The sequence below is a fragment of the Pristis pectinata genome, chromosome 1, assembly GCF_009764475.1.
Source record: "Pristis pectinata isolate sPriPec2 chromosome 1, sPriPec2.1.pri, whole genome shotgun sequence".
Lineage (NCBI taxonomy): Eukaryota > Metazoa > Chordata > Chondrichthyes > Rhinopristiformes > Pristidae > Pristis > Pristis pectinata.
Genome location: NC_067405.1, coordinates 93,231,838 through 93,252,803, shown reverse-complemented (window position 1 = coordinate 93,252,803; position 20,966 = coordinate 93,231,838). Strand labels below are relative to the sequence as shown.

General features: G+C 39.9%; 1 protein-coding gene across 6 annotated transcripts in view; it reads left to right on the top strand.

Annotated features, from left to right (window-relative positions):
- The first annotated feature begins 2,057 nt into the window (after positions 1 to 2,057).
- Positions 2,058 to 20,966, top strand: part of pcnx1 (pecanex 1) — a 201,923-nt gene continuing 183,014 nt past the window's right edge. For 3 of the 6 annotated variants that reach the window (XM_052031356.1, XM_052031302.1, XM_052031293.1), the window contains exon 1: positions 2,058 to 2,359. In XM_052031356.1, coding sequence (XP_051887316.1) covers positions 2,207 to 2,359 — 153 coding nt within the window. In that variant the 5' untranslated portion in view covers positions 2,058 to 2,206. Of the gene's footprint in view, positions 2,360 to 10,226; positions 10,257 to 20,966 lie in introns of those variants that run through there. The other 3 variants (XM_052031347.1, XM_052031321.1, XM_052031312.1) reach the window with 3 other exon arrangements.

Sequence of the window (20,966 nt, the reverse complement as noted above, 5' to 3'; positions counted from 1 at the left end):
TCTTCAAGTAAAATAGAGCTTCCAATTCTGATGCAGTGTCATTTACCAGTAACTTGCTAGTCAGGCCAGCTTGGCTCAGTTAGTAGCAGTATCTTCTGGGTCCCACACAATAACATGACAGTTTGAAGAAGAACAATGGATTCTTTGTGCATTGATCACCATTCAGTTACTGAAATCTTCCAAAGAATGTGAACCTTATTGTGGTTCATGCAAGTACTTCCCTCATTTTTTTTATATACATTTCCCTTTAAAGGATCTCTTTCTGTCATTTTAAGAATAATCTGTTTATGTGTCACATGAATCCCAGACTTAAAAAATGCAGCATTTCAAGTGATTTATAGTTTTCATAACACACAGTTCCTAGATTACAACAGAGAAAACAATAGGATGATTCATCCTTGCAGAACTTCATTTTCTGTAAAGAACATTGGACTGTTTGGAGGCGAATTAAAATCCAAGTCATTCATTTCCTTCCACATTATGGTTTTGGTGTTAGATTTTAGGTTTAGCAGAATAGAATTTATCAACTTGATTAAGTCTCAGTCCAAAATGGCAAGAGTGCAATTCAAAACATTGTTGAGTTAGATTGGGTTTACATCTCCCACCATAAATTTTTACTTCAACTTGTTCATCATAGCATCTGGTAAGGAGGTAGTGGCTACTTATCCCAAGATGAAAAATTTTCTGACTATTCTCCCCATATTCCTATTAACATCCCCCAGGTTCTATCACTCAACTACACACTAGGGTCAATTCACAATGGCCAATTAACATATCAACCTGCACCTCTTTGGAATGTGGGAGAAAACTGGATAACTTGACGAAAACCCACACTGTCAGAGGGACAATGTGCAAACTCCACACAACCAGCACCAGACGTCAGAATTGATCCTGGGTCAGTGGAGCTATAAGGCAGTACTCCTACTTGTGGAGCCACTGTGCTGCCCTAACTGAATCCTGGTTGATTCTTCCAATGCATTCTGAACCAATTTTCTAACTTCCACCTCACAAACAAGCTCATTTAAAACCCATATTTACCTCATACCTTCTACAATACTCAATTAACTAGATAGATTCTGATCCAGCTTTGAGTTTAGAATTTCTCATTTTGTAATGAAAACCCTTCCTGGTCTTGCCCCTCTTTTATCACTTTAACTTTGTACACCTGACAATTTTTTGCATATCTTCAATTCTGGCCTTTTGAGCATAACCAACTTCATTTAGGTCACAATTACTTACTTATTACAACACAGAAGGAAGCCATTCAGTTCACTGGGTCTGTGCTGACTCCCAGCAGAATAATTCCTTCAATGTCATTCCCCTGTGACCCTGTAACTTAATGTGTCTATGCCAACATGGCACTCTGGGTGCTTTCAGCTATCTAGCTGCAAAGCACTCTAATATTTTTCATCTTACTTTCTCTTTAAAAACACTTGTTAAAACCTGCTACCTATCCCAATATATGTTATGTCGTTGAGTGTCAAAATTTGTCTGTTATTAACATTCTGGAGACGCACCTTGCAATACTTTGATAAAGACGCTAGAGTAAATGCACGTTACTGTTAAGGTGAGCATTATTTGAGGGAATAACGTTGCAGGGTGACAGAGAAAGAACAAGTGGATAGGATTGACTGAATTCCTCTTAAAGAGATTCAATGAACCAAATAGCATCCTCCCAGTATTTAATAACGCAATAACATTTTTGTAACACAATGTAAGTCAGTGGATCAGAGCAATTAAGAAAAAAAAATTGTTGAAAATACTTTGGTTTTACGAAGTCACTACCTTCGCCATATGAGTCAGAGCTCTTTGGCTGAGAGCAAGTCATCGACGTGCTGTCTATGGGGAGCGCTGTAGAGTGCGACCATGCCAGAGAGGGAGAGACAGAGGCGGGCGTATCCCTCTTGGTCATCGCACGCTCGTTGGCTGGGTTTTCCAGAGCGGCTTCTGTTATTGGGCCGCAGACGTTGCTGTTTACCAAGCTGCGGTCGCGGGACTGTCGGGATAGTAGGAGTTGGAGCTGGAGGACCACAGGAAGTCCTCCGAGCTGCCGCTGATGCCCAACGACAAGATGGCTGTCGGTGGCAAGTTGGAGCCAGCAGCCACCAGCACAACGGCGTCTTACACGTACAAAGGAGGATAGCTGGAGACGAAGGCTCCCGCTTTCGTACTGCTGGGATATTATTAGACCGATATATGGACAGAAATGGGGTCTCAGACCCTTCAAATCTTGAGACAGGGAGTCTGGGCTTCCATCACTGGCGGATGGTATTATGATCCTCATCAAAACACATTTGTGAATGCTTTCCATCTTTATATCTGGCTCTTCTTCCTTTGTTTCCCATTCACACTGTACATGGTGAGTGTTTGCTTGTGCATTTTTTAACCAATAATCGGACCTTTTGCTTTGAAATTCGCTATTGGGGTTTCGGAGATGAGCATATGCAGGGTATACGCTCTATGTACAGCGTGAAAGAGTCCCGTCTCTAAGAAGATAGACTAGGTAGGAGTAATACAGTGGGACTTTGGTCCAAAATAAATACATTCTGAATTGATTTCTATGAAAGAACTGGGATTAACAAGTTAATCACAATTAAGGTGTATAAATGATAGCTATTGTAAAATCAGCTTGAATACAAAGAAGGATTTTTTTTGGTTAAAAGCATTTAGGAGTCAAGATTTAGACACAATGTGATCATTGCTGGACTGCGTTGTGGGAGCGAAGTGGGACAAATTTTTATTTTCCTTTGATTTTTCATAGATTCACTTGTGTTTTTATTTAACGTGTTATTTTATTTAGAATTGCTATAAACAAGATGAAATTAACCTTTTAAACTGTTTGAGGCTTAGTTAAACATATTGGCCTTTTATGTAAACCTACTCTGTTATTCCGATTACAAGGATTGCCGAATTCTTTGCAGCCACTCTATTTTGCCAGCTGGTGTTGTTTGTTTTTCTATTTTGTTACTGGTTGTAATGTCACCTGATTCATTTAGTAGGTCATGCTTCCGGGAAAAAATGGACTTAATGAAGGTAAGAATAAATGAGTTGGATGTGTGTGCAGCATAAAAAGCAATCTTTCTGGGAATGGAAAGTTAATGTTGTTTCACAAATACACAATTCTAGTTATATCTAATGACGGTCTTTTTATGATAAATGAGGTACTATGTGTGCAGCTTTTGGAAAACGCAAAGTATAATAGTGTATAATATGATACAGGCTGCAATTATGTGAAATATAAGAATGATTTACATTTATGTGGCCTCTTCCGTGACTGCTTCAGTCACCTTCAAAGTGCTTAACTGACAATGAGATACATCTTGGAGAGTAGTTACTGTTGTAATATGGGAAACACAAAAGCTAATTTTCACACAACAAACTTCCACAAACTGCATTGAGATGATGGATAGATAATCTGTTTTAGAAATATTGAGAGGAATAAATGTTGAAGAGGACATAGGGGATAATTTCTTTGCATTTAGGCAAACTAGTGCCATGTCATCTGATGTAACAGGTGGTGTCCTGGTGTTTACCTGAAAGATGGCACTTGTGCTAATTCAGGATGCTGTCAGTAGACTAAAGTGTCAGATTGGATTTATGGGTTTGAGTTCTGTTGGTTATAGGTTTTGTAGCAGCAACAAACATTTATGGAGTGTCTTTCAAATAAATTGTCCCAAGGTGCTTGGCAGGGGATACAATTTGGGTAGAGTAGTTTCAGGGTATTTTTGCTTCCGAAAGAGAAAAATATGACTGTTTTCTTTGTCCCCTTTTGCTTGTTCATGATTCTGTGACTGATTTAGTACTGACAAGGGGAACACCCAGTCCCCACATCCAATACAATTTGTTTGATTCTTTCCCTCTTGCTTCATGCATATTTAGCATTATTAGATATTTCATAGTACCAAAAGTGAACACTGAGCAGTTAAGTAGGATTGCTAACTTTCCTGGATTAACCTTGACTATTAAAAGTAATCCATATGATAGGGTATAAGGGGATAAAAATATGCTTTATATGAGTGTAGTCATAAAATCTTGAGTTGTGCAGCACAGAATGGGTCCTTCAGCCCACCACATCCATGCCAACCTTTTTGCCCTTCTACACTTATCCCACTTGACCGTGTAAGGATTGTATCCTTCTATGTCTTGCCTATTTATCAACTTAAATGCCTCTCAAATGTAGTAATTATATCCAATTCCATCACTCATCTGCAGTACATTCCAGATATTAACCACTCTCTGTGTAAAAAAGCAAAACTTGCCCCTCAGATCCCCTTTGAAACTCCTTCCTCTCATCTTACACTATACCCTCCTGTTTGTGACACCCTGACCATGGGAAAAAATATTAACCATCTATGCCTCCCATAATTTTATATACTTTGAACATGTTTATTATAAAAATGCCGTTAAACTGAACAGAGTAATGAGAGGTGGAAAGTCATGTGATTAAAACCTTCAGGACAAGTTCAAATCAAAGTTGTTGACCTTAAGCAAAGAATTAGGTGAGAACTAGGTGTGAAGAATTAGGTGTGAAGAAACATGGGACTTTAGCGAGATCATTCTAAAATGTGTGGCCAGGATAGCAGACGCATTACTGTTGATGGAGAATTGTATGGCTGTAACACTTGAAGGAAAAAGTTTGCAGGTAGAGCTGGAAGAAGATTGCGAAGAGTGAAGCAGAAGAGGACACGAATGTGCAGTTTTATGTATTGGAAGATAGAAAATCCAAGGAAGATAAATGAGAATTGGAGGATGGGATTGTTTTTGTCTCAGTATATTGGGTTTAAGTATTTGAGTTGCAGTTGAGGCTCTGGAAAGCCAGCAAAGAGTGTGTTTGATCTGTGGATTTATGGATAATGCGTTTGGAGGCTATGGAGCTAATGGAGAAAGAATAGGTCATAGTGAGCAGTTTTTTTTAATAAAAAGTATCTTTTTCAGCATAATTTCTCCAAATATTAAATGTCAATGGTAGAAATAGAAATTAAAATAATACTTGCCAACAAAAAATTGTAACATATATTTGAATTATTATTACGTGTTGTAGTAAATTTGCCTTTCTTTTTGCATCTCCAAATATTTGCCTTGCTGGAACATGATAGTGATGTGGTGCTTTTAGATTGCAAGTGAGCAATTTGCAAATGGTACTACTTTGACTTCTACAGATTGCAATGTATTGTGAACTTTGATAGCTACTATAGTGAAGCATTAAAACACTTCCCAGTTCTGATGAAGGGTCTTCGACCTGTAACGTTACCTCTTTCCACAGATGTTGCTTGACTGGCTGAGTTTTTCCTGCATTTCTGTTTTTGTGGCATTGAAAACACCTCAATGTTTTGTCACTGCAACACTCTCATGTACTCAGTGCACATGCATGTTTTCAGCTGGATTTTGGAAATGGATTTAGGATTGAATTGGCCCAATATTTGTGACTGGAGAATGTGAGGAAAAGTAAAAGAATATAAGAAATGCCACATTATTTCAGTACCTCTGCTCTTCTAATTATGGAATTTGGGCATACTGTCAAGGTTAACTTTAATACCTGATCTGGGTTAAGAATGGTCTTCAAAGACTTGATGCTAATACTGGGTGCCTAAATCAAGTGTCGCTATTAATGATCTCTCAACTTGATGATTGTATTGGTTTTAAAAGACAAAAAGGTAGATAATTCAGATGACAGATGCTGTATCTCAAATCTTAGCCAGCATCCTATCATTGAAATTTTATAAGGTTAGGAGCCATGCACACTCTTAGAATATGAAAACAAGAAAGAGAGGCTAATTCACACCCCACATTCTGCTCCACCATCCAATTAGATCATAGCTGAACTTTTACCTTGGCTCAATTTTCCTGCACTAACCCCATATTCCTTGATTAGTTTGAGCCACCAAAGCCCTCTTTGACGGAGAATTCCAAAGATTTGCTACCCTCTGGTTGATGGCGATTTCACTCATCTTGCTCTTGAATGTTGTTCCCTTATTTTGAGATGGTGGCCCTGGTTTCAGACATCCCACCCTGTCAGAACTTATTATGTTTCAATATATCTATTCAATTGGAAGTATATATTTCCTTACGTTGGCAGACCAGGTTCCCAGATGCAGTCTTGCTAGGGCCCTGCATAATTGGCACAAGACATCTGTATTCTTTTACTCAAATCTTCTTGCAATGTAGTCCAACATTTTGATTTCTTGATTGCTTGCTATAACTGCATGGTAACTTTTAGTGTTTTCTGTTTAAAACATTCAGGTTCCTCTGAATACCGGCACCTTTCGTCCTCTTATCATTTAAAAATAAAACTTCGTTTCTATTTTTTCTACACATGTGGATGAGCTCTCAGTGGCAATCCTGCAGCACCCTACAAATCTCAGCTTCCTGTTTCAGAAATGAGCCATTTATTCCCAATCTGTTTTCTCTCCATTTACAAGTCCGTGGCAGTATGTTAACCCCAACATTGTGAGCTCTGTGCTTTGTGCAGCACCTCAACAAACATATTCTGAAAGTCCAAATATACCACAACTGGTTCACCTATCTTTTCTGCTAGTCAAACCTCAAAAACAAATGATTCACCTTCCATATCTCCCCATCAACTCTGCCCTTTATTACTATATTTTAAATGTTCTGTTAATACTTCCTTCATAATGGATTCCAACATTTTGTCTGCAGTGGATGTCAGGTAAACTGGTCCATGATTTCCTGTTTTCTGTCTTCCTGCTTTCTTAAGTAGTGAGGTTCTCTTTCCAATCTGTGAGAACTGTTCTAAAATCTATGCAATTTTGGAAGATGACAACCTGAGCATTCACTATCTCCATAACAACCTTCAAAACTCTAGGATGCAGGCCATTGGGTTCTGTGATTTTTTTTTTGCCTTTTAATCTCATTAATTTCTCCAATAATTTTTTTTACTGATGCTAATTTGAGTTTTTCATTCATTCTACATTTGGAGTCATGCTCCTTTCTTTTTGGGAGGCTTTCTGTGTCTTCCATGCAGGCAGATGCAAAATATTTGTTTTATTCCTCTGCTTTTTCCTTATTCCTCAATACAATTTCTTCAGACTTGGTCACTTCCATGACAACAGCAGCTTAACAGTAACAAAGCACAAGACACCTTGAGGGGTACTGCATTATTTCTTAAAGAAACTGAGATAATGGATTGACTTGACGTAAGCATCATGCATGTTGCAAATCTATAATTGGGGAAGCTGCTTTCATACCTAGACAGGCAAAATTCCAAGTAATTGATGTTGTATATTCTGACAGCTACTGAGACTAGTAAATTTGTGTGATTCTGTTACTGTGGTGGCTGGAGATGGAGCAAATGGAACTTGTGAACATCAATTTTAGTGAGTCAGTGGACACATTTGACATTTTGTATTAAGTGAAGACTGCATGCTATTACACAAATATTTCACTATTATGCAGCACCTTTATCCAATGTCGAGGGAAATCCCAGCTGCAGTGTTTCATGGAGGCTTCTCAAATACTAATGAATTTTCTTCAGGTTTCCAGATAAATGGAAATTTTAGCAATAACATACCAGCATTTGTTAACACCAATGGAAATAACAATATTAAATTATATTTTTCAATGAAGAATGGTGGAATAAATTGAATGAAAATTATGGGCATGTGAGGAAATAATAAACATTTTTCTCAGGAGAAGATGCAGCAAACATTTGATTTCTGGACTTTTTGATGCAATAGTAAGGATACTAATGTCAGTGTTATCTTGGATGTATTGGGTTGGGAGGATGGGGCACAGGTCATGGCACTGAGGGGAGGGAATAGTTGATGATCGTGATAGAATAAATTTAGTGAATGTAGAATTGGCTAGTTTTTCTTAACATGATCATTAATCAGTAACAATCTTTTTGGCTGTCTAGTGAGAATTATTAGTTGAGGATAAGGTTGGCTCACTTCTGATAATTCATAGATCATAGAACTGTACAGTGAAGGAAAAGGCCCCTCAGCTGACAATGTATGTGCCAAACATGATGCCAAATTAAACTCATCCCTTCTGCTTGTATATGATCCATATCCCTCCAATCCCTTCATATTCATGTGCCTATCTAAAAGCTTTGTAATGCCACTACAGTATCTGCTTCCACCACCATTCATGGCAGTGCATTTCCAGGCACCTACCACTCTGTTTTAACTTTAAACTTTTTCCCTCTTGCCTTAAAGCTATGCCCTCTAGTATCTGACGTTTCTACCCAGGGAAAAAGATTTTGACTGTCTACCCTATCTATGCCTGTCATAATTTTATAAACTTCTAATAAGTCTACCATTCGCCTTTGATGCTCCAGAGAAAACAATCCAAGTTTGTCCAACCTCTCCCACTAGCCAATAACCTCTAATCCAGGCAGCATCTTGGTAAATCTCCTCTGCACCCTCTCTAAAGCCTCCACATCCTTACTGTAATAGGGCAACCAGGACTGCACACAATACTCTAAGTGCAGCCTAACCAAAGTTTTATACAGCTGCAACATGATTTCTTGACTCTTATACTCAGTGCCCCAACTGATTAAAGGCAAGCATGCTATATTGCCTTCTTTACCACTCTATGTAGCCACTTGCAGGAAACTATGGACTTGGACCCCAAGATTCCTCTATATGTCAGTGCTGTCATGGGGCCTACTACTAACTCGATACTTCCCCTTACATTTGACCTCCAAAGTGCAACACCTCACACTTGCTGGAATTAAACTCCGGCTGTGCTTTCTCTGCCCATATCTGTAACTGATCTATTATCCTGCCATATCATTTGACAACTGTCTGTAACTCCACAAAATTTTGTGTCGTCTGCAAACTTACTAAGCAATCCATCTAGATTTTCATCCAAGTCATGTATATATAATCACAAACAACAAAAGTCATGATCATTGCGGAACACCACTGCTTACAAACCTCCAGCCAGAAAAACACCCTTCCACCACTACCCTGTTTTCTATGCACAAGCCAATTCTGAATCCAAACTTCAAAGTCATCCTGGATCTCATGCATCTTAATCTTCTGGATCAGCCTATCATGAGGGACCTTGTCAAATGCCAAGAGACAACATCCACTGCCCTACCCTCATCAACCACTTTTGTCACCTCAAAAAAAACTATCAAGTTCATAATACGAGACCTGTCCCACAAAGCCATACTGATTGTCCCTAAGTAGCCCCTAATTTTCCAAATGCTCATAAATCCGATCCCTAAGAATACTCTCCAATAGCTTCCCTACCACTGATGTGCGGCTCACCGGCCTATAATTTCTTGGATTATCCCGATTTCTCTTCTTGTGCAAAGGAATAACCTTGGTTATTCTCCTGTCCCCTAGACACCTCCTATGGCTAGTGAGGATACAATGATCTTCACCAATGCCCCAGCAATCTCCTCTTTTTGCCTCTCTCAATAACCTGGGATAGGACCCATCAGGCCCTGGGGACTTATCCACCTGAATGCTCTTCAAGAGACCCAACACCACCACCTCCTCTTTGATCTCAAAATGCACTAGCATATTAGTATATCCCATACTGATCTCACTATCCTCCACATCCTTCTTGGTGAATCTCGATTCAAAGTACTTGTTAAGTACCTCGTCCAAATCGCCTGACGCAGAGCATAAATTCCCTCCTTTATCCTTGAGTGGTCCTACCCTCTCCCTAGTTATCCTCACATTTTTAATATATGTATCAAATGCCTTGGAATTCTCTAATCCAATTTACGAAGGACATTTCATAGCCCCTTTTGAGCCTTCTAATTGCCTGCTTTAGTTTTTTCCTGCTTTCTTTATATTCCTCAAAGGCCCTATCCAATTACAGCTTCCTAAACCTTACATATGCTTCCTTTTCCTTTTTGAAGAAAAAATATGTTCCTGATTTAAATTGTCTCCTGAAATTCACTATTGAGGCTCGCACACGAACTTACCACCTCATTAGGAGGAGAAGCTGTTATTTGGTGCACTCAGATGTTGTGTATTTGAACTTGATTTGAATCTCAGTCTAGACTGATCTTTACATTTTAATTTCTTCACCAATGGTTCCCAGATTTGAAGATGGAAAATAGATTTCTGCTTTGTGTTTCAGAAATATCACTGCATAGCATCAATGACAGAATTTGACCAATGAGTCTCGGGCTGTTTTTGAGATCAAAAAGGAGGTGGTGGTGTTGGGTCTGTTGAAGAGCATTCAAGTGGATGTCCCCAGGGCCTGATGGGACCTATCCCAAGGCTATTGAGAGAGGCAAAAGAGGAGATTGCTGGGGCCTTGGTGAAATGGAGGTAGAGGATTTTTCTCTTGTCCTGACTAAAAGTCCACAAATATGCAACCGAGAGCAAATGGCTTCAACCAATAAAATGTATAAAACATATGTAGCACAGGAACAGGCCCTTCAGCCCATGATGCTGTGCCAGACTAATTAAACTAATAATGCCTAATTAAACTAATCCCTTCTGCCTGCAAATGGTCCACATCCCACCAATCTCTGCATATTAATGTGCCTATCTCAGAACCTCTTAAACACCTCTATTGTATCTGCACCCATCACTACCCCTGGCAGCACATTCCAAGCACCCACCACTCTGTATGTAAAAAAAAGAAAACAAACAAACTTGCCCTGCACATTTCCTTTGAACTTTCCCTCTGTCACCTTAAATGCATGCCCTATAGTATTGGACATTTCAACCCTGGGAAAAAGATACCAGTTGTCTACTCTTTCTGCACCTCTCATAATTTTATAAACTTCCATCAGGTCTCCCCTCGGCTTCCGCTGCTCCAGAGAAAGCAACCCTAATTTGTCTAACCTGTCCATATAGCACATGCCCTCTAATCCAGGCAGCATCCTGGTAAACCTATTCTGCACCCTCTCCGAAGCCTCCACATTCTTCCTAAAATGGGCGAACAGAATCGAATGCAATACTCCAGATGTGGCCAAACCAGAGTTTTAAAATGCTGCAACATAACTTTCTGACTCTTGAACTCAGTGCCTTGACTAATAAAGGCAAGCATGCCATACGTCTTTTTTACCACCCTGTTGACTTGTGCGGCCACTTTCAGGGAGCTATGGACTTGGACCCCAAGATCCTTCTGTACATCGATGCTGTTAAGTGTTATAATTAGGACAAAGGACTAAGTGATGCCGATGCTAATCAGTAACATTTTCTGTATTCATGTTGTACCCTCAACATTCAAGGAGGTTACTGTAACGGTTGATTGAATTAATGGACACTCAAACTATCAATGGCACATTCCTTTCCACTGCAGAAAATCATTTTCCCTAAGCATAATATATATTGTGTTGAGTTTTATTTGTGATTGTTCCCAGATGCACTATTTGGTTAATGTCTTTTCTGCTTTCTGCATATGAAAGCTAGAATTATGTTACAAGATTTTACTGTGCTGCTTCTCATCATGTGACCTAAAGCTTTGTGTTTAAACAGAAATGATGCTAGTTGCAGTAACATAAAGAAGGAATATATTGTGGAAAATAAAACTTTTTGTGCTTTTAAAATCTTATTCTACAAAGTTAGAATCATTTGATTCTGTGCAATTAAAGGGAAGGAAAGCACACCCATTTGCAAATATATTTAAACAACTTTCATGGCAAAACCATTGTAATATCTGGTGGGAGAAAAAAAAGTCTAAATAATTGAGAAGCAATATTAGTGGACTTTCCAGTGCTAGGAACAATAAAGAAACATTGGAATAGAGTGGCAAGAGACCAAGACATCAGTTATCTACCATCTGCTTAGATGAGAAAACAAAATGCAATAGCTGAGGCTAGAATGAGCTTTCAAGTTCCTTTGCTGAGTTTGAAATAGTAAGCGTTAGTTAGATTTTGTTCCAAAAGTTCAGAACAGGTCATTGGGCATCATTCATCCAAATGTAACTCCTCATTAATAAATACACAGAAATGTTCACTAAAGATTTCTGAACTACTGCCTTGTAGAGAAGGAGATTTCAAAAAAAAATTATTGAGTCAAAGCCTGGAGCTTCCTTTGCATTCTTTCCAGACGAGTCTATTTTCTAGAAGCAGGCATCCAGCTCCTCTTGAAAGCAAATAACATGCAAGGAAAGGTTATCAACCTGAAATATTACTTCTGTCTTTCTCTTTACAGATACTGCTTGATTGACTGTGTATTCCCAACATTTTAACAAGCATTGTGTTTCTATGGAATAGAATTAATTTGTTTTGTTATAATTTAGTTGAAAGGGGTTGATGTACTATTGTAGAAGGTTCTGTTGCAATAATTTGAATACCCTCCCACTGCCTCTTCCCTCACCCGCACCCACCAACCCCCCCCCCCCCCCCCCCGCCCCCCGCAGCTGTAACTCTTGCTGGTGGACACCATTTTGGTTTTCCAACAGCTTGCAGATAATCACAGGTCAAGCTCAAACTGTTATCGTAGAATTTGGTCAAATTATATTTTATTTTCTTCCCTTCGGTTTTCTGTTGTTGTGGCCTGTCTGATCAGGGTTAGGTCATTTCAGAGCCAATTATGTTGCTTTGGGACAGGAATCACCTTTAGTCCAGACTGTGAAAGGATTGCAGATTTCATGCTGAGGAACATTAATGAATGAAGTGGGCTTTTACGACAATTTGAATTTCATACTGCTGTGGTGAGATTTGAACTTGCATCGCTATATTGTAATCCAGGCACACAAAAGATGTACTTCACTGTGTGTTTCGATGTACGTGTGACTAATAAAGATATCTTATCTTATTAGCCTGGTAACGTAGACAGTGTGCCATCACAATACTAGTTTGCCAATTATATTCCAATATATTTACAAAAATGATTTTATGTAGCAATGTTTACAATCATTTTTTTTCCAATTGCTAATTGCAAGAGAAAAAGAAATGGTAATTCTCTTTCTTAACTTTTCTCTTGTATCCCTCAGCTATACAGAAGTAACTTGGGTTATGTCAAGGGCGGACTTTGTTCTCGCCTGTCTGTTTGCATGTTCATTTTCCTTCAGAGAGTAACTGGATCAGGAAAAAAAAATTTTTACCGTCTCTCTGACGAAGAGACACCGAAGCTAATTTACACTGTTTTTGTCCCGGAATTGAAATAGACTAATTGAATACTGTGTTCCATGTATCACATCATGGGAAACACTTTTCTCGTTGGTCACTAGTGGAAGATGATTTTTCCAAAAATGAGTTACACAAAGTTGCCCTCATGACTCAGCAAATTAGCTGAAAAATCACAGGCTGAATCTTTGGTGCTGACTTTGCCAATCTCAAATGGAGCCACATTATTGATTATAAATAGCCTTACTGACTTGTGTAAAGAAGGATTCAGAGAAATAAAATGATTCATCAATTTTACGATCAAGCAACCTGTAGGGAGAAAAGAAAAGGTGTGTTGATTAGGGATTGTTTTCAATTCAGCTGTTTCTCCCCCATTCAGTAGTCTACTGTTCAGTGATAATTTTTCCATTTGGTAGAGGTGGTTACAGCCTATGGAACCTTACCCTTTTACATAAAAGCATCACTGAGAAATATGTCTTGATTTTTTTTCTCTCTAAACCATTCATTTATGTTGCAACTACTTTGTTAAAAAAAGGTAAAAGATAAAATTGGATAGACCACCCGTTTTTGATATTGGCATAAAAATTAACATGGCAAAATCACTCCCACCCCAGTTGACATTGTCAAGTTCTCCTCAGGAACATCTGAGGATTGGTGTCTAAATTAGGAGAGCTGTTCCACCAATTAGTCTACGAATTGACACTGTGACATTTGTGGCAATTGAGATTTATGACAGTGCCAAAATTTGACATGCTGTCTGATTCTATGAGTGACACAGTGGCAGAATTCTCCATCACAATCCCTGGTATGCCCTGTTACACTAGCAGAATGGACTTATTAGAAGTGGTAGTACAGGGGTATGTGAGAGGGAGTAGCCTTGAAAGACCTCAGTATTGACTCCAGAACCCGTGAAGTCTCATGGCGTCAGGTTGGACGTGTGGAAGGATGTCTTCTGATTACCAGCTACCATCCACCCTAAGCTAATAAAACGGTACTCCTCCATGTTGAACAGCATTAGGATGGAGAGTAGCAAGGGCACAGAATATTCTTTGGATGGGGAGTTCCATGTCCCAGGATTAATCTGGTAACACTGCCAATGACTGAACTGATTGAATTCTCAAGGACAAAGCAGGGGTATTAGGTCAGAGGTAGTTACTCTAACTTGCTCACTGCTACTCAGTTTGCGTTTTGTCAGGATCACCTTGACTTGTCCTCCTCACAGTCTTGGTCCAAACATGGATCAAAGAACTGAATTCCAGAGATGAACTAAGAATGAGTGTCCTTAACATTAAGGCAGCATTTGAGGGTGGCATCAATGAGCCCTGATAAAACTGGAGGGAACAGCCATCACAGGTTGGTGTTACACCTTGTATCGAAGAGGATGTTCATGACTGCAGGTCAGTTATCCTGGCTCCAGGACATGGCAACAGAGGCTGTTAACTGCCAAATAATGACCATCATCATCAAGGGAGAACCTGGCTACTGACCATTGGCATTCAATGCATTACCTTTGCCAAGCTAACCCACCCTCCACCACCACCATCAATATTTTAAGGTTGGGAGGGTTGGAGGTAGTGTTTGGCCATCCAAGACAGAGTAGCCTGCTTGATTGGCACCACTCATATCAACTAAACATTCATTACCTCCAGCACTGGGGCACAATAGCTACAGAATGTGCTGTTATTTATCTTGGATATCTAGCAGCATGTTCCAAATCCATGTATTTTACCAGCAAGATGGACAAGGACAACAGGCATAGGGATCACCACCAGGTGCAGGTTGCTTTCCCAAGTCGTGCATCATCCTGACTTGGAATTATATCGCTGTTCCTTCATCATCACTAAGTCTAAATCCTGGAACCTTCTACCCAATAGCACTGAGGGAATACCTTTGCCAGAAAGACTGCAGCTCATCACCTTCATGATGGCAAGTAGGAATAGGCTTTAAATAGTTGCTCTGCCAGTGATGCACACATCCAGAAAATACATGAATAAAAAGAACAACAACTTTAGATTCATTTGAATGTTGAGATTTCATAATAATGTTGAGTATAAATTTTCTTTACATAGTCTGCATCTTGCTATTGGTGTTGAATATATTTGGCTAAAAAGTCAAAAAATTATCTTCTTTGCTTACTTGGTTCTTAAACTTAGTATTGGATTTATTTTCTGTCCTTAAAAGTTCCTGATGGAAATCTTAGATGAAAGCAATGTGCAGTATTGACCAAGGATGAAGAAGCTTTTTTGTTCAAAGTTTAATAGAAGGTTTTACCAGCCAAGATGATGTTGAACATTGTCACATACATTATTAGAATCGAGCTAAAAATTCAGTGGCAAAATTTGCTCTCTTCTGGGTGTTTGCCTGTTCACCCATTATCTCTGCACATTTGCTGACTCTCAGTGCCTTTAAACTTTAAGTCTTGTGTTCAAGCTTTGCTCACAGTTCCTCCCAATGCCTGACCACTCCCATCTCCACAACATCATTAAGCTTCAGCTGGTGTACAACCAAAGTGCATGCTTCACATTGTTCCAACTACGGCTTCAGCCTATTATTGGTGGCTGTATCTTTGTTGCTATGCTTGGCTGGAAATAACAGGTTAATACCAATGTAAACTGAGACATTTAAAAAGAACTTGTGTTGCGTGCCTTGATGTGACAGAAAATCATCCGTGTTTTAGCTGGTTCAGTTGCCTTGTGTTTTGTTGAGGGAGAAGGGAAACAGTGGTGGAGATGATATACTTGATGGGTATGAGAATGTGTAGAAATGCCCTTGGGCCTCTACAGTCATAAAGGTGTAAGGATAGTGATGAGCCAAGTCTTATTTACTTAGGCATACCTTCTTATTCCACTAAAGGGAGCCATCTATATATCTAAATTTGATGATTTTCTAATTGTTATAACTGGAGGTGTCTGATGTATAGGATTGCAAAAATAGTGAAACTTGATCCATTCTTATTCAGTCCAAATGCACTACTGCAAGAAGGTAATTTGCTGTGTATCTGTTGGTGAGAAAAACGCATGCTTGTTGGAATATCTCTGAACGGTTTGCAAATAGAGCTCGCAGTTTGTTATTAGGCAGAGGCTGTAGTTACTATGTGTGTGCAGTGCTTAAAATAAGTAGAATTTATAATGAATTTGCTGTTTGGGGGAAGAAGATTCAACCAGTTCTGCAAGACCTTTAAAACTAATCGCGAAGGCTAATGACTTAAGCTTATAGGTTGATCAGAGGGTAATATTTCTTCAGTATTGTAGTGGAATGTAGGCCTGGATTAATGTGGGACTTGACATCATTGGTGGGTAAGTTATTGGAAGGGATTCTGAGAGACAGGATTTATTTGTATTTGGAAAGGCAAGGACTGATTAAGGATAGTTAGCATGGCTTTGTGCTTGGGAAATCATGCGTCTCAAACTTAATTGAGTTTTTTTTTGAAGAGGTGAACAAGAGCATTGACGAGGGCAGGGAGGTAGGTGTTGTCTTCATGGACTTTAGCAAGGCTTTTGACAAGGTTCCGCATGGTAGACTGGTCCAGAAGGTGAGGTCATGTGGAATCCAAGGTGAGCTAGCCAATTGGATACAAAATTAGCTTGGTGAAAGGAGTCAGAGTGTGGCAGCGGAGGGTTTTTCAGACTGGAGGCCCGTGACCAGTGCTGTGCCGCAGAGATTGGTTCTGGGTCCCTTGCTATTTGTCACATATAGTGATAATTTGGATGAGAATGTAATTGTCATGATTAGCAGGTTTGTAGATGATATCAAAATTGGTGGTATGCTAAGGTTACAACAGGATCAAGAATACCTGGGATAGTGGCAAAGGAATGGCAGATGGAATTTAACTCGGACAAATGTGAACATTTTGGTAAGTTGAACAGTAAATGTCAGGGCCCTGGAGGGGTTCTTTAGAACAGAGAGATCTCTGGGTATAAGTACATAGTTCCCTGGAAATGGTGACACGGGTTGAGGAAGTGGCGAAGAATGTATATAGTATGCTTGCCTTCATCAGATGGGGCATTGAGTATAAGAGTTGGGATGTCGTGTTAGAGCTGTATAGGATGTTAGAGGGTGAGACTGCACCTGGAATATTGTCTGCAGTTCTGGCTGTCACGCTTCAGGAAGGATGCAATTAAGCTCGGTAGGGTGCAGAAAAATTTACAAGATTGTTGCTGGGACAGGAGGACTTGAGTTATGAGGAGAGATTGGATAGGCTGGGACTGTTTTCCCTGGAGTGACCTTAAAGAGGTTTATAAACTCAAGAGGGGCATGGATAAGGTAGATAGTCGCAGTCTTTTTCCCAGGGTAGGGGAGTCTAAAGCCAGAGGGAATAGGTTTAAGGTGATAGGGGAAGGATTTAAATGGGATCTGAGGGGCAAGTTTTTCACACAGGGTGGTGGGAATATGGAACAAGCTGCCAGAGGAAGTGGTAGAGGCGGGTACAATTACAATGTTCAAAAGACATTTGGACAGGTTCCTCAGTAGGAAAGGTTTAGAGGGATGTGGGCCAGATGACTAGCTCAGGAAGGTACCTCGATTGGCACGCACAAGTTGGGCTGAAGGGCCTTTTTTTAATGCTGTTTATTTCTATGACTCTATGATGAGTGTGACATTTCCATAAATGTTTAGTGCTGAATTTTTGGTTCCAATAAATATTGTTGGTGGACTTGTCTTGCCTTGCTTGCATGCTTTTCATCCTTCCCACACACCCCACAATCTTTTAGTTCCTCCTGTTTTTTCCTGACTCTTCTCATTTTGTTAAAGTTGCATTTCCATGGGCATTGTGTCTTTGTCCAACTCGTTATTCCTGTGGATTGGTTGCTAAGAAATAGCTGACTGATCAACTGGAGGACAACACAGCTGAGACCAAAGCTGCTATGCTAATGGACTTGTTCCTCCAATTAGAAATATACCCTATTCTTGTCATTAAAAGTCAACTCATTTGTTGACAAAATGAAAGGTAATTTAAGTTTTGAAAATTGTGAGATTGCCTAGCACTGTTTGGATTGGTAATTAATATGATCTGATCCTCCAGAGGCTCACTGGCATTAGAGAAAACCTGCCATGATTTCCCTTAAATTGTTCCTTGTATTTGAATTGAGGGAGACAGTAAATTGTATCATTTATAGAACAAAAATGTTGCTGATGAAGATGATTGCTTTTGGTACTGGCAGCCAGGAGGTGACACTCTTTGGGTGTGTCACTACTTTTGAAAACAAAAGCTTTGCACGCAATGCCTAATTATTTATAAATGGAGCATTTATGTTCTTGCCCTTTGGCTTTGATTTTTGTTACTGCCAACTTTTTTTTTGTTGTTGACAATTGAGGGAAAGCAGCTGGGAGCATTGTTGGATTATGCAGGCTGTTAGCAATGTGCAGTTCACCATGAATGATAAAAACAAACTGTCAGATGTACTAGGAATTGTATTTACACATTAACCCTGCAAGTACTGAGAAAGGTTGCTGATTTGACATATTTTTGTTCACACTAAAAATGAAATTGTCAAGAGTTTGTTAGAAAATTATATTCATAAAAATTAATTATAATGAATATCAGAGAATAATTAAAAAATGTATTGTCCAAAATCTAAACATTGCAGATGCTGGAAGTCTGAAATGCAAACAGAAAAGCTCAGCAGGTCAGGCAGCGTCCTTGAAGAGGGAAATGGTTAATGTTTCAGGTGTATGTCATTGTATATAATTGTGTTCAGGTGGTTCTGCACAATTAATATTTATAATTACTTTTTGAGCTCACATTAGATCAGTGTCTTGCACATTGCTAATGGAGCTGTTATATTCTGTACTTGTCAAAATGAATTTTCATTTCTAAATATTCATGAACTGAATAGAAAGCTTAATGGTACCTGTAGATTTAAACATTTTGTTAAATTAGACTAAGTTGGAGTAACATTTTGTTAAATTAGACTAAGTTGGAGTAAAGGGAGTTATGAGGCTCTCAGGCAGGAAATTGGAAGCATAAATTGGGAACAGATGTTCTCAGGGAAAAGTACAGAAGAAATGTGGCAAATATTCAGGGGATATTTGTGTGGAGTTCTGCATAGGCATGTTCCAATGAAACAGGGAAGTTGCGATAGGATACAGGAACCATGGTGTACAAAGACTATAATAAATCTAGTCAATAGGAAAAGGAAAGCTTAAAAAAGGTTCAGGGAGCTAGGTAATGTTAGAGATCTGGAAGAATACAAGGCTAACAGGAAGGAGCTTAAGAAGGAAATTAGGAGAGCCAGGAGGGGACATGAGAAGGCCTTGGCAGGCAGGATTAAGGAAAACCCCAAGGCATTCTACAAGTATGTGAAGTGCAAGAGGATAAGACGCGAAAGAATAGGACCTTTAAAGTGCAGCAGTGGGAAAGTGTGTATGGATCCGGAGGAAATAGTGGAAGTACTTAATGAATACTTTACTTCAGTATTCACTATGGAAAAGGATCTTAGTGATTGTAGTGAGGACTTGCAGCAAGCTGAAAAGCTTGAGCATGTACATATTAAGAAAGAGGAAGTGCTGGAACTTTTGGAAAGCATCAAGTTGGCTAAGTCACCGGGACCGGATGAGAAGTACCCCAGGCTACTGTGGGAGGCGAGGGAGGAGATTGCAGAGCCTCTGACGATGATCTTTGCATCATCAATGGAGAGGGGAGAAGTTCCGGAGGATTGGAGGGTTGTGGATGTTGTTCCCTTATTCAAGAAAGGGAGTAGAGATAGCCCAGGAAATTATAGACCAGTGAGTCTTAGGTCAGTGGTTGGTAAGCTGATGGAGAAGATCCTGAGAGGCAGGATTTATGAACATTTGGAGAGGTATAATATGATTAGGAAAAGTCAGCATGGCTTTGTCAAGGGCAGATCCTGTCTTACGAGCCTGATTGAATTTTTTGAGGATGTGACTAAACACATCGATGAAGGGAGAGCAGTAGATGTAGTGTATATGGATTTCAGCAAGGCATTTGATAAGGTACCCCATGCAAGGCTTATTGAGAAAGTAAGGAGGCATGGGATCCAAGGGGAAATTATGGATCCAGAACTGGCTGGCCCGCAGAAGGCAAAGAGTGGTTGTTGAAGGGTCGTATTCTGCATGAAGGTCGGTGACCAGTGGTGTACCTCAGGGATCTGTTCTGGGACCCTTACTCTTTGTGATTTTTATAAATGACCTGGATGAGGAAGTGGAGGGATGGGTCAGTAAGTTTGCAGATGACACAAAGGTTGGAGGTGTTGTGGATAGTATAGAGGGCTGTCAGAGGTTACAACAGGACATAGATAGGATGCAAAGTTGGGCTGAGAAGTGGCAGATGGAGTTCAACCCAGATAAGTGTGAAGTGTTTCATTTTGGTAGGTCAAATATGATGGCAGAATATGGTATTAATGGTAGGACTCTTGGCAGTGTGGAGGATCAGAGGGATCTTGGGGTCCGAGTCCATAGGACGCTCAAAGCAGCTGCACAGGTTAACTCTGTGGTTAAGAAGGCATATGGTGTATTGTCCTTCATCAATCATGGAAGTGAATTTAGGAGCTGAGAGGTAATGTTGCTGCTATATAGGACTCTGGTCAGACCCCACTTGGAGTACTGTGCTCAGTTCTGGTTGCCTCACTACAGGAAGGATGTGGAAGCCATAGAAGGGTGCAGAGGAGATTTACAAGGATGCTGCCTGGATTGGGGAGCATGCCTTATGAAAACAGGTTGAGGGAACCTGGCCTTTTCTCCTTGGAGTGACGGAGGATGAGGGGGGAACTGATAGAGGTATATAAGATGATGAGAGGCATTGATCGTGTAGATAGTCAGAGGCTTTTCCCCAGGGCTGAAATGGTGGCCACAAAAGGACATAGGTTTAAGGTGCTGGGGAGTAGGTACAGAGGAGATGTCAGGGGTAAGTTTATTTACTCAGAGTGGTGAGTGCGTGGAATGGGCTGCCAGCAACGGTGGTGGAGGCGGATACGGTAGGGTCTTTTAAGAGACTGTTGGA